The sequence below is a fragment of the Anomaloglossus baeobatrachus genome, chromosome 5, assembly GCF_048569485.1.
Source record: "Anomaloglossus baeobatrachus isolate aAnoBae1 chromosome 5, aAnoBae1.hap1, whole genome shotgun sequence".
Classification (NCBI taxonomy): Eukaryota; Metazoa; Chordata; class Amphibia; order Anura; family Aromobatidae; genus Anomaloglossus; species Anomaloglossus baeobatrachus.
In genome coordinates, this window is record NC_134357.1 from 428,063,699 (window position 1) to 428,076,864 (window position 13,166).

General features: G+C 47.3%; 1 protein-coding gene across 1 annotated transcript in view; it reads right to left on the reverse strand.

Annotated features, from left to right (window-relative positions):
- The window catches only part of ADA (adenosine deaminase), a 123,821-nt gene extending 113,473 nt beyond the window's left edge, over positions 1-10,348 (reverse strand). Inside the window, exon 1 of the mRNA XM_075347756.1 lies at positions 10,272-10,348. Coding sequence (XP_075203871.1) covers positions 10,272-10,307 — 36 coding nt within the window. The 5' untranslated portion in view covers positions 10,308-10,348. The remainder of the gene's footprint in view (positions 1-10,271) is intronic.
- Positions 10,349-13,166: the final 2,818 nt, after the last annotated feature.

The following is a 13,166-nucleotide window of genomic DNA, read 5'->3' on the forward strand; positions in this document are numbered from 1 at the left end:
TCTTCTCCATAACCTAACTTCGTTACAATCACCTCCCCCAATGACATTACTCCATCTCATGATGGCTACAATTTTACAAATTCACCGAGAGCAATACCGCAGATCCAGGATCCAGGACTTGGGACACCTGAAACAACGAACAACGGATACGGGAGGCCTGTGGTAGCATTTCTTCTGCAGTATTGCTCTTGGTGTGTCAAGAGTGGGAGAAGACAATCGCGTTGACAATTCAACACAATGGGCAGCACTTTGAGCACAATCTTTAGTAGGTTACTGTCATTGTTCCATGTCACAAACGTGTCAATAACTCGATAATGAATAAAACTACGTTAAAAATTAGCACACCATTGTTTTTCTTGTGCAAATCTCTATGTGTTTGATGTGTCACATGACCCCCTTCCCATTGAAAAAATTAAAGTTGAATTCAAAATGGTGGCTTTGCAGATAGCCGCCTTGGGCATCACCCGGCCTCAAATATTTGGCCCTCCCATACACTAATCATGTACTAATATGCCACAAATGGTAAGGTTATATCAGCAACCACTTCCATTTTATCAGGGTGTATCCATACTTATGGCCCACCCTGTACTTTGTTTTCTCTGCCCTCCTTGAAACTGTATATGCTTTCTCCTCTACAGGTTGTGTAGTACTGGTTTGCTAATAGCGAGAGAAGGGAGGTGAGACCAAAAGGAAGTATCATGTGCAGGAACTCAAAAGATTTGTACAATTTTTAACAGCATTTAGCAACAAAATGGTAGAAAATTTATCATGAAAACTGTTTAGAAAGTTGAGTAACATTGTATTTAACCTTCGTCCGGCTGAATAGGTACAATTGTAACTATTCCCTTTTTAAATTGCAATAATTTTTTTTTTTTTTCGAAAAGCCGTAGAGGGCTGAAATTTCGTGACATCTCAGCAGTTTTGGTCCAGAATATATTGGCCAAATTTCAATAAAATATCTCCACCCCCTTCCAAGATAAGGGGTCGAGAAATTTTGGCAAAATTATGCAGCCTGACAAAGGTTAAGAAGCAAATGAACAATAAAACAAATCTATGAGAAGGTGTAAGTATTCTTTAAGATACAGCACTGCCATTATGATGTTACAGATTGTTCACTTTTAAATAGTATCACTAAGGCCTGAAACACACATCCGTGAAACACGTGCGTGTTTGGTCCGTTTCCGTGTATACTGGAGACACGGCCAAACGTGCACCAATGTTACTATATCTCAGCGGTTACGATTGCGTTTTTGGTTATGTCCGTGAGTCCGTCTCCGTGATGCGTTTTTTGGTCCGTGTCTCACGCCAGCATGTCTGTTTTCTGCACGCAACACGCAGCACGGACCCAATGAAAGTCAATGGGTCTGTGCGCACGTCCGAGTGACACGGACGCATCTCTGTTTGCTCCCTGTACGTTTTGTGCTTTTTTCATGTGATGTCGGTCTTTTTTCTTTTTCTGTTTCGTTCTCTCCCTCAGTCCGTCGGTCGGTCTCTATGTCTGTCGGTCGGTCTCTCTGTCTTATCTGTCCCTCTAGCTGTCTGTCGGTCAGTTCCCCCCCCTCTCTCATACTTACCGTTCCCCGATCTCCGGCGCGGCGCTGCACGGCTGTTATAATAACTCCGGCGGCTTTTACTATTTTGAAAAAGCCGGCCGCCCATTAATCAATCTCGTATTCCCTGCTTGTGATTGGTTGCAGTCACACACGCCCACCACGCTGAGTGACAGCTGTCTCACTGCACCCAATCACAGCAGCCGGTGGGCGTGTCTATACTGTGCAGTGAAATAAATAAATAAATAATTTAAAAAAACGGCGTGCGGTCCCCCCCCATTTTAATACCAGCCAGATAAAGCCATACGGCTGAAGGCTGGTATTCTCAGGATGGGGAGCTCCACGTTATGGGGAGCCCCCCACCCTAACAATATCAGTCAGCAGCCGCCCAGAATTGCCGCATACATTATATGCGACAGTTCTGGGGCTGTACCCGGCTCTTCCCGATTTGCCCTGGTGCGTTGGCAAATCGGGGTAATAAGGAGTTATTGGCAGCCCATAGCTGCCAATAAGTCCTAGATTAATCATGTCAGGCGTCTCCCCGAGATTCCTTCCATGATTAATCTGTAAGTGACAGTAAAAAAACACACACACCCGAAAAAATCCTTTATTAGAAATAAAAAACACAAACAAATTCCCTCATTACCAATTTATTAACCCCGACAAACCCTCCATGTCCGGCGTAATCCACGGACTCCAGCGTCGCATCCAGCTCTGCTGCATGCAGGTGACAGGAGCAGCAGAAGACACCGCCGCTCCGGTCACCTCCACGCAGCTAATGAGATGAGTAGCGCGATCAGCTGCTGTCAGTCAGGTAACTCGCGGCCACCGCTGGATCCAGCTGGATCTATCCACCGCTGGATCTATCCCAGGGATAGAGTACTGGATGGTCTCGGCAGATAAGTCATTCCCTGCTGGGATTTTACATCCATATGTATATAATAATCAATTTTTTTGGTCTGAGAACTATACAATATCTATAAGACGCTATAATATACCTATATATGCCTGAATTACTAATTGTGACTATTTGCACGACTATTTTTCCTTGGTGGTGGGTCTCCCGATTGTAACTGATTAGTTTAAGGGAGATATTAGGGAGAGACGACGTGGAGCGGGGGGTACCCAATAATTTATGGTGCACCTCCGCTGGTAGGTAGGTGAAAGGGAGGGATAGATATCTCATCCCCCAATCTCCTTATTAAAATTTATTGGAGCAAGAAGTGCAACTACTATTGTTGCCACTACCCTGAGAATAGCAAACAACCAGCACTATCCCCACTAATCGGATCTACCACTCTTCTGCACCCACTTAAAACGTACCATTGTAATGATCATGTATAAGCATTGTTTTTATACTTATAGCTTTTAATAATTGAATAGAATAAAGTACCTTTTTAGGAGTTTTTTCTTTTTCTTTTTGGTTGGCTCCTAACTCCCCCTTGGTGGCTGCCCCTCCCCGTGACCCCCTCTTTGAAGGCTACCTTAAGACCCTACCCTAACCCAGTCCCCATTGGGGAGGGCAACCTGGTGATGTATTTGAGTGTGTAAGTGGTGAAACCGGTACCGACCTCCTCAGGATCCGCTGCAGCATTACACTTTAGATCAGGTGCAATACTCTGTGGTGACTGAAGCCTCAGAGGCGCCACACATACAGAAGAGGCCCCTGTGCAAGAACAGTGTTTGGACTATTTGCAGTCCAATAGCTCATCATAATGCACAATTCCCCCCCACCTTATTTCTTTGGCCCCTGCACCAATGATATCCCTTGCCTTAAAGAGGATGTCCTCATTCAGAAAATCTTCATCCCCAGTTGTAGTTTCTTATAAAAAAACCCCCAGAAAACATGCTTTTCTCCCCCTGGCTGGGTGCAGCGCCAGACTCACTAAGCTCAATGATTGGCTGCAGCACTGTCAACGTGATGTCAACGCCGCAGCCAATAATGGACATTGGGAGTAGTGGCAGAGGCTCAGTGATGGACCCGGGTGAGTGACTAAAACGCAGCTTGTTTTTTAATAACAAACTGCAGCTGGTTACAAGGACTAAGGGGAGAATCGCATGAATCCTTTTATACGTTTTGCCTTTGAGACTACTGAAAGTACCTTGTTACTTAGAAAAACAAGAAATCCCAATAAAGTCTACTTGCAGTTTTTGCACACCTCATTTTTTGGGATGAGGATGTGACGCCCTGGGCAAGCCAGGGGTCACAGGTCATAACACCACCACACCCTACACCCCAGATAGGAACACCAAGGCTAACCTAAAATCCTTGTTGCCTTCCTCCAGGGGCTGATGTCCACACCAGGGGGGCGGGCCAGGCGGTTGGCTCCGCCCACCGAGGAGTTCACAGCCCTGGAGGCGGGAAAACCAGGCAGTTGAAGTCAGACTAGAGTCTGAGAAGGAGTGAAGATGAGTTTAGAGGAGTGAAGTAGAAGGAAGTGGTAAAGGAGGACAGTGAGAGTAGTGACAGAAAAGTGACAGTTTGTAAAGCCTGAAGCTGGTCCGGGTGTGTGTCCCGGACTGAGACAGCAAGGTCAGCAGACGGCGGTGACTGTCCGCAGGAGCAGCTGACCGGAGGTTGCCGTAAGGACCGCGGACGGGTGGTGGCCCGGCGGTACCGGAGCGGTATACAAAGTGAAGCCGGCACCAGTGGCAGGGGCCTTTCGGATCCCGGCAAGGCTAGGAGTCGCCGTGAATTTGCCAAATCCGTTAGTGAAGGGGACCTCTGGGTCTCCCAACAGCCAAGTCCCGATTGAAGGCAACAGTCCAACCGTTGGAGAGAGGCACCGCCACCGCCAGAGCACCAGTTTCTCAGGGCCAGCGCCTGCGGGCAAAGAGAGGGGCTCTTTTGGCCCAGATTGAAGCCGAGGAGTGGGTAACCGGTGGGAACCCATCGCTACCAACACAGAAACATTAGGTGCAGGAAAAGGGACCGTCACCGTCAACTACTGGAGAAAAGCAAGTGCAGCCGTCCGTGGGAACCGTCTTTCCAGCCGTGTGTTTTACCGAGAACTGTGTCACTGTCTCAGGCTGAGTGAGTACCACAGTGCCGCAAGGCACAGCGCTGCCCCCGCGTCCCTGCACCCCACCAAGCCCTGCACCGGCCCCGCCATCCCTCATCACCCACCTCATCACTGGGCCCCGGGACAACTACCCCCTACCCATGGAGGGGAGAACCAACAACTTTGCTGCTCCCTGTCATCAGTCCCCGGGATCCCCATACAGAGCAGCGGTGGTGTCAACAAATCACCACAACCGTGGGTGGCGTCACGGACAATAAACAATCCCAAATACCAATCCCCTTTCACTCACGGGCGAGGAGCGCCGCTCGAGTCCCCGGGATCCGGCCCATCGCTCGAGCCACCGAGCATCAGCAGCAGGCCGCAGCAGCCGCAGCGGCAGCCGGACCCGAGCAAGTGGGAGAGCGCGGCGTCCCCTCCTCCGCCCGCGACAAGGACTGCACCTTTTTAGGCATGCTTTGCCTTCCTCACTGGTGATTGATAGCGCGGGTTTGCCTGAGCTTTCTCTATAGACAGTTCTGACTTCAGATAAGTCAGCGCTGTCAGTAACCAGCGAGGGTGGCATCACAAGAGCTTTTATAGGGCTATATGCGTAGTTTACGCTGTCAGTTTGGCTGACAGACTCCCTTTAAATATTATTTTGTCTTGTTGCTCCCAATAATTACTTAAAATTCACAAATCAGCCAGACTAGTTCTCTGGATCAATGTCCCATTGAAGAATCTAATACCCATAATCTGTAATATTATAGTTTTGGAGAAAGGTGTTCAGGCCCTCCCTGAACATTTAAAATGAATCAACCATCACAACTTTGCATGGGAAAGATTTCCACAGTCTCACTGCTTGTACAGTAAAGAATACCTGTCTGATGATGAAATCTTCTTTACATCTAGAATGAATGGAATTGTTACATAACACCACCATCATTTACTTCTTGGGTGTATTCCAGAAGTCACAAGCCATTGTACATCAGTCACATCATGAAAACCATTGATAGGGGAAGTGAATTACACTAATCCTGACACAATGGCACCTGTCAATTGATGGATATCATAGGCAGCAGGTGAAGAGACTATAGGAAATATTCAAGTGAAAAGATCTGAGCAAAGACCAGACTGTGAGCGCTAGTCCGCGATGTCAGGGAATCTCCCAATGGCATGTAGTGGCACGTGGCACTACAGCATCGTAAATCGGTGATCTGTGTAGTGTCGAACATTTTCATAATTTCGCTGCAGCGACAGGTACGATGTTGTTCCTCGTTCCTGCGGCAGCACACATCACTGTGTGTGAAGCCGCAGGAGCGAGGAACTTCTCCTTACCTGCCTCCACAGACTATGCGGAAGGAAGGAGGTGGGCGGGATGTTTACGTCCCGCTCAGCTCCGCCCCTCCGCTTCTATTGGCCGGCTGCCGCGTGACGTCGATGTGACGCCAAACGTCCCTCCCACTCCAGGAAGTGGACGTTCGCCGCCCACATCGAGGTCGTATGGAAGGCAAGTACGTGTGACGGGGGTTAATCGTATGTGCGGCACGTTCAAGAAATTGAACGTGCTGCACATACGATGGGGGCGTTGCAAATCTCATACGATATCGTATGCGAAATTGCAACGTGTAAAGCAGGCTTAAAGGCTGCTTTACACAGTACGACCGATTGTGCAATTTCACAATCGATGGTACCCGCCCCCGTCCTTTTTGCGTCACGGGCAAATCGCTGCCCGTGTCGCACAAAGTCGGTAACCCCGTCACACGTACTTACCTCTCGTGCGACCACACTGTAGGCGGCAAACGTCCACTTCCTGGAGTGGGAGGGACGTTCGGCGTCACAGCGACGTCACACGGCCGCCGGCCAATGGAAGCGGAGGGGCGGAGATGAGCGGGACGTAAACATCCCACCCACCTCATTCCTTCACATAGCCGGTGGCGGCCGCGTGACGCAGGTGAGCTGCTGTTCATCGTTCCCGGGGTGTCACACGGAGCGGCGTGTGCTACCACGGAAACGATGAACAACTAAATTAAACGATATTATGGAACCTAGCGACCAGTACACGACTCACGATTTGTGAGTGATACTGCGTCTCTAGGAGGTGTCACACAGGCCGGCATCGCCAGCGATGCCGGATGTGCGTCACAAAAAACGTGACCCCGACGATCTATCGCACGATAGATTGTCTGGTGTAAAGCAGCCTTAAGTCTGATAAAATATTATGGTTTCAATATTACAGCTGATTAGTACATACCTAAGGTATTTATTTATCTCCATCCTCTTCTTAGAAATATCGCTCATCCCGCTCATGTACAATAAACAGCAATAAAACTACTTTGATAGTAGGTAGTCATTATAATGTAATGCTAACTTCTTGACAGCCAACTGCACAGTAGTATTAGCCACTTTACACGCTGCGATCTCGCTAGCGAGATCGCTAGCGAGCGTACCCGCCCCCGTCGGTTGTGCGTCATGGGCAAATCGCTACCTGTGGCGCACAACATCGCTCGGACCCATCACACATACTTACCTGCCTAGCGACGTCGCTGTGACAGGCGAACCGCCTCCTTTCTAAGGGGTCGGTTCGTTCAGCGTCACAGCGGCGTCACTAAGCGGCCGCCCAATAGAAGCGGAGGGGCGGAAATGAGCGGGACGAACATCCCGCCCACCTCCTTCCTTCCGCATTGCCGGTGAACGCAGGTAAGGTGAGGTTCCTCGTTCCTGCGGTGTCACACATAGCGATGTGTGCTGCCGCAGGAACGACGAACAACCTGCGTCCTGCAGCAGCAAAGATATTTGGGAAATGGGCAGCGTGTCAACGATCAACGATAAGGTGAGTATTTTTGATCGTTAGCGGTCGCTCGTACATGTCACACGCAACGACGTCGCTAACGAGAACGGATGTGCGTCACGAATTCCGTGACCCCAACGACATCTCGTTAGCGATGTCGTTGCGTGTAAAGCGGCCTTTAGAGCACTACATAGACAGATAAAGCATACCTCAATTTGGTGCTTAAAGGGGTTGCCAAGGTTTGGGATAAAAATCTGCAGTCACTCTATAACATTGCACACTGTCAGGATTCTCTGATGCTGGCGGTCACGTGACTGATTTGCATATTTCCAGCCATATTCCTACTAGATGCAGCACTCTTGGCCACACAGATACAGTGGGGCTCATTTACTAAAGCTCTCTAAATTTTGGACAGTGCAAACTTTGACAGTATAAAAGTGCACCAAATTTTTCAAGGTGTCTCATAACATATTATAACTGGAGCATCATTAAACTGTCTAGTCTAAGATTACACCATTAACAGATTACACCATTAATCTGTTAGTTGACTTTCTTTGGTCCACAAAGTTATGCCATACTGTGGTGCAATTTGGGCGCATGGGAGTCCTTTCTCCACAGGTACAGCTACTCATTCCCATTCATTTTAAAGGAACTAAGCTGCAAGACCACAGTCAGCCTCCAGACATGTGGGGTGCTGTTTTTGGAGAAGAGCAGCAAAGTTTTTCTTATGCAAGATCCTTCATCTCACCATTCATTTACATTGTCTGATTAACAGGCACAAGCATTCCAAGGAACACTCATTTCCGGATAAATGATAGTGTAGACAGACGACCGATCACACAGTCAGTCAACGAACTAAATGCTCATTCATCGGGTGAAATTATTGAACTCATCCTGGTCGGCAGCACATCATGGGGAGGTGTAAACAGGGCGTGTGCTGCAGAGAACAATGATTGATTGCTCTCTGTGAGAGAAACAAAATTATGATTTTGTGATTGTGATACCTTTTAACTAATTATAATAAAAAGATGTTACAAAGCAAGCTTTCGAGACTTCTCAGGTCTCTTCATCAGGCAGAGAACAATGACAGTATATGTGCCCCAAACAGTGATATTTCTAATCCTTCTGTGGGCATTGGAATGCTGTCAGGTCGTCTAAACAGACTATTAAACCACAGCTGATGGACAACCAGGTAGCCATTCGGCGGTTGTTTAATGCCACTCATCTAAATGCATCCTAAGGTTCAGTTCAGATGAGCTTATTTTTGGTCCGTGTACTCTGAAGAGAACAGACCACACACGTACTGATGCTAGCCTACGTGCTAGTACACATGGTCTATTTCAAAATTAGGTTCACTTACAAAAAACTGCAGAAAGCACTTATCTGTCTTATTTATGACCAGTATGTATGAATAGAAGGCAGCTCCGGCACAGTCCATTATGTGGATGAGCACTCGGAGCCCCATCTGGTCCTCAAAGTTCAGTGCTTCTCCGCACTTATTCCAAGGGCTCATGCAGACAGCCGTAGATTCTCATCCAAGACAATCGAGACAATTATCCAAATGATATTGTGATCAAACTCTGAGCAGAGCTTCAGTGTCATCATAGTGTGCTCCGATGCTCTCAGATGAGAGTCAGAGCACACTGTCAGAAGGTGGAGAACGACGTTTCTCTATCTTCTCCATTCTGTCAGGAATCGGACTGCACTCAGATGTCACCCAAGTGCAGTTCGATGTTTCCCACGCACTCATTGATTTGCATGGTCGAGTGTGATCTGAATATTGGATCAAACATGGACATACAGCAATTGCTTTCCTTGACAAGACACTGTCCAAGGAAAAAAAATCTGACAAGTGAGCAGCTACATAGACTAACATTGACCTGGGTGCAATCAGGTGTTGTCGGATCACACTTGGACTGAAAATACGGTTGTCTGCACCTGCCCTTAGGCTGCATTATTTCTGGCATTCTAATAACTAGCTGATGAGCTGCATCCTTTTTACAAATGCAAAGCAACAACAAGGGGACATTTACATAGGATTTTTTATATTTGCTGTGGTTTATCAAAACAGCTACACTTTCCTACAAGAATTATTTCAATTGCAACAGAAAATAGAAAGAAAGGCATTTGTCATGTAAATCTACCCTCAAGCCGAACACATGGATGTCCTATAGTTGGCATCTCTCCATGATCAACATCCACCGAAATCACGGACTGTCCATCATTCCTCCGTCACTGGTAAATCACCTAGCCATTTGACTGCACAAGAATTCTAATGAATGCCAATGTAAATTGCCAATCCAGCCCTCAGCAGGGACAAGGGACTATTTCATAGAAAGCCAATGAATATATGAGAATAACTAGCAGAAACCTAAGTGAGCGGATGAGACTTTGGACTCATTCTTGCCCATATGATTTCATTGCATATTTCTGATCGTTCGGAGCAGAAAGTGAGGACAATTTCAGGAGCCCTCCATCCATCAGATAGGTACGATCAAATGGGGTGGATGAAAAAGGGCGACTACTTTACAGATGATGCAGTAGCTGTACCTGCAGTCCTATGTACAACTTCACTTTACCAACTCGAGCAGGCAGTGAAATGGTTAAATATTTGTGCTTTAAGTTGCTCAAACTTTGAAAGGTTATTACTTTAATGCGTGATGCCCAATTATTCCGACAGCATAAAGATATATAATATTCTAGTGTTATTGTGTGATCTGCTATGTGGCCAGCACTAGCCATATTGGCAACCATGCGGGTAACTGGAGGGGGTCATACAGTCCGTGCGCTGTTATCAAGGGTAATCCCTATTTCATTCATGCATTCTGTGCACATTGCACTGTTCGTAGGTTTGCATTGTGTAGGGTCTCCGCTTGCAGTCCTATGTAACAGGGAGAACGAGAAGCAGAGACAATGTAGCCATGCATTTACCTTGGGTTTATTCAAGTAGCAAGCCTTGCCTTCCATTCTGCTAGTAGAGTTTTCTCTTTGTGCTGCCTGCTGGCTGACAGATAATACTGTCAGGTTTCTCCAGCCCTCCCTCCCCAGTGCTGGCCCAGCCCATTGTAGGCATTGCTAGACATGCCTGCCCCCAGTGCGGGGCCTATGGAGTATGGACTCTATATAACACAGTCCATCCTGGGCAGAGAGAAAGGGCGAAGTGTAATAACCTGTATGGATCAATGTGTGCGGCATTTATAGAGGGTAATCAGAGAGCGGTCTGAGCTGATCATTAATAACATTCTGCTCAGGGCTCACTGCAGCATTATATAGTGATTACATTACACTACAGATGAAAGTGTGTGACCCCAACCTGTCACTGACCCCCGGACGGGCTTTACGGCTGCGCAGGTGGACTATGTGTTGGTTGGAGGGAGTTTGTAAGATAATGTATGGGTTTTAGTGATATGAAGTATAATGATGATATAATGATGGGAAGGTAAAAAAGGCAGGTGGTTATAGGTACAGGGGTGGACACACTACAGGGGCCCAAGAAGTAAGGGGACTATTTCCACCTCGAAAGTAGCTTCTGTCACTGACAAAAAAGAGGGCATTATTGGACTGCAAAGGTCCCATATACTGTTCTTGTACAGGACCCTGTTCTGTCTGTGCCCTCTGCTGAGAAGATTGAATGAATGGGTGGATAAAAGAAATACAAGAAATGGAAACAGAGTGATACATGGTTATGAGACACTGCAAGAGGGATGGATATGAGAGAGTGAGAGAGAGAGCGAGAGAGAGAGAGAGAGAGATGTATATGAGAGAGCAAGAGACATGGATATGAGAGAGAGGGAGAGATGTATATGAGAGAGCAAGAGACATGGATATGAGAGAGCGAGAGACATGGATATAAGAGAGAGGGAGAGATGGATATGAGAGAGCGAGAGACATGGATATGAGAGAGCGAGAGACATGGATATAAGAGAGAGGGAGAGATGGATATGAGGGGGCGAGAGACATGGATATAAGAGAGAGGGAGAGATGTATATGAGAGAGCAAGAGACATGGATATGAGAGAGCGAGAGACATGGATATAAGAGAGAGGGAGAGATGGATATGAGAGAGCGAGAGACATGGATATGAGAGAGCGAGAGACATGGATATAAGAGAGAGGGAGAGATGGATATGAGGGGGCGAGAGACATGGATATAAGAGAGAGGGAGAGATGGATATGAGAGAGCGAGAGACATGGATATGAGAGAGCGAGAGACATGGATATAAGAGAGAGGGAGAGATGGATATGAGGGGGCGAGAGACATGGATATAAGAGAGAGGGAGAGATGGATATGAGGGGGCGAGAGACATGGATATAAGAGAGAGGGAGAGATGGATATGAGGGGGCGAGAGACATGGATATGAGAGAGCGAGAGACATGGATATAAGAGAGAGGGAGAGATGGATATGAGAGAGCGAGAGACATGGATATGAGAGAGCGAGAGACATGGATATAAGAGAGAGGGAGAGATGGATATGAGGGGGCGAGAGACATGGATATAAGAGAGAGGGAGAGATGGATATGAGGGGGCGAGAGACATGGATATGAGAGAGCGAGAGACATGGATATGAGAGAGCGAGAGACATGGATATGAGAGAGCGAGAGACATGGATATGAGAGAGCGAGAGACATGGATATGAGAGAGCGAGAGACATGGATATAAGAGAGAGGGAGAGATGGATATGAGGGGGCGAGAGACATGGATATGAGAGAGCGAGAGACATGGATATGAGAGAGCGAGAGACATGGATATGAGAGAGCGAGAGACATGGATATGAGAGAGCGAGAGACATGGATATAAGAGAGAGGGAGAGATGGATATGAGAGAGCGAGAGACATGGATATGAGAGCGAGTGAGATTGATATGAGACAGCAAGACAAGAATAAGAGAGCGCTATAAAGATGGATATAAAACTGCAAGAGGGATGGCTATGAGAGAGACAAAGAGATGTATATGAGAGAGCAAGAGACATGGATATGAGAGAGCAAGAGAGATGGATATGAAAGACTGAGATATGAGGAAGATGTATATTAGAGAATGAGAGATAGATATGAGAGAGGACGATGGATATGAGAGAAAGACGGATATGAGAGAGTGAGAGATGCATAAGAGAGAGCGAGAGATGGATATGAAAAAGTGAGAGGTGGATATGAGAGATAGATGAATATGAGAGCAAGAGATGTATATGATAGCGGGAGATGGATATGAGAGCGGGAGATTGATATGAGAGTGAGAGACTGATATGAGAGCAAGAGATGGATATGAGACAGCAAGAGATGAAAAAGAAAGAGCTATTGATATTGATATAAGACAGCTCGAGAGATTAGTATGAACGAGAGATGGATATGAAAGAGCAAAAGAGACTGATATGAGAGAGAGAGAGCGAGAGAGACGGATGTGAGAGAGCGAGATAGATAGATGTGAGAGAGCGAGAGAAATGAATGTGCGAGAGAGATGGATGTGCGAGGACGAGAGAGTTGGATGTGAGTGACAAAGATGGATGTTTGGCACCCCTGAAGCTTCAGTCGCCACAGGGTACTGCACCTCACCAAGGTGCGGTACTCATCCTGGATCCAGAGGAGGTTGGTACCGGTTTCACTACACACAAGCTCATACACACAGTTAGGTTGCCCTCCCCATTGGGGACCGGGCTAAGGTTGGGTCTTAAGGTAGTCACCAAACATGAGGGGCTGCCACTAGTGACAGGAAACCGGGAGAGGAGTGGCCACCAGAGGGAGTTAGGAGCCAACACAACAGTTAAGTGTTCTCCAGCAGGAGAGGAGCAGACGGGTTTCTCGGTAGCTCCCGTGGGACGGAGGAGAGAATTCGG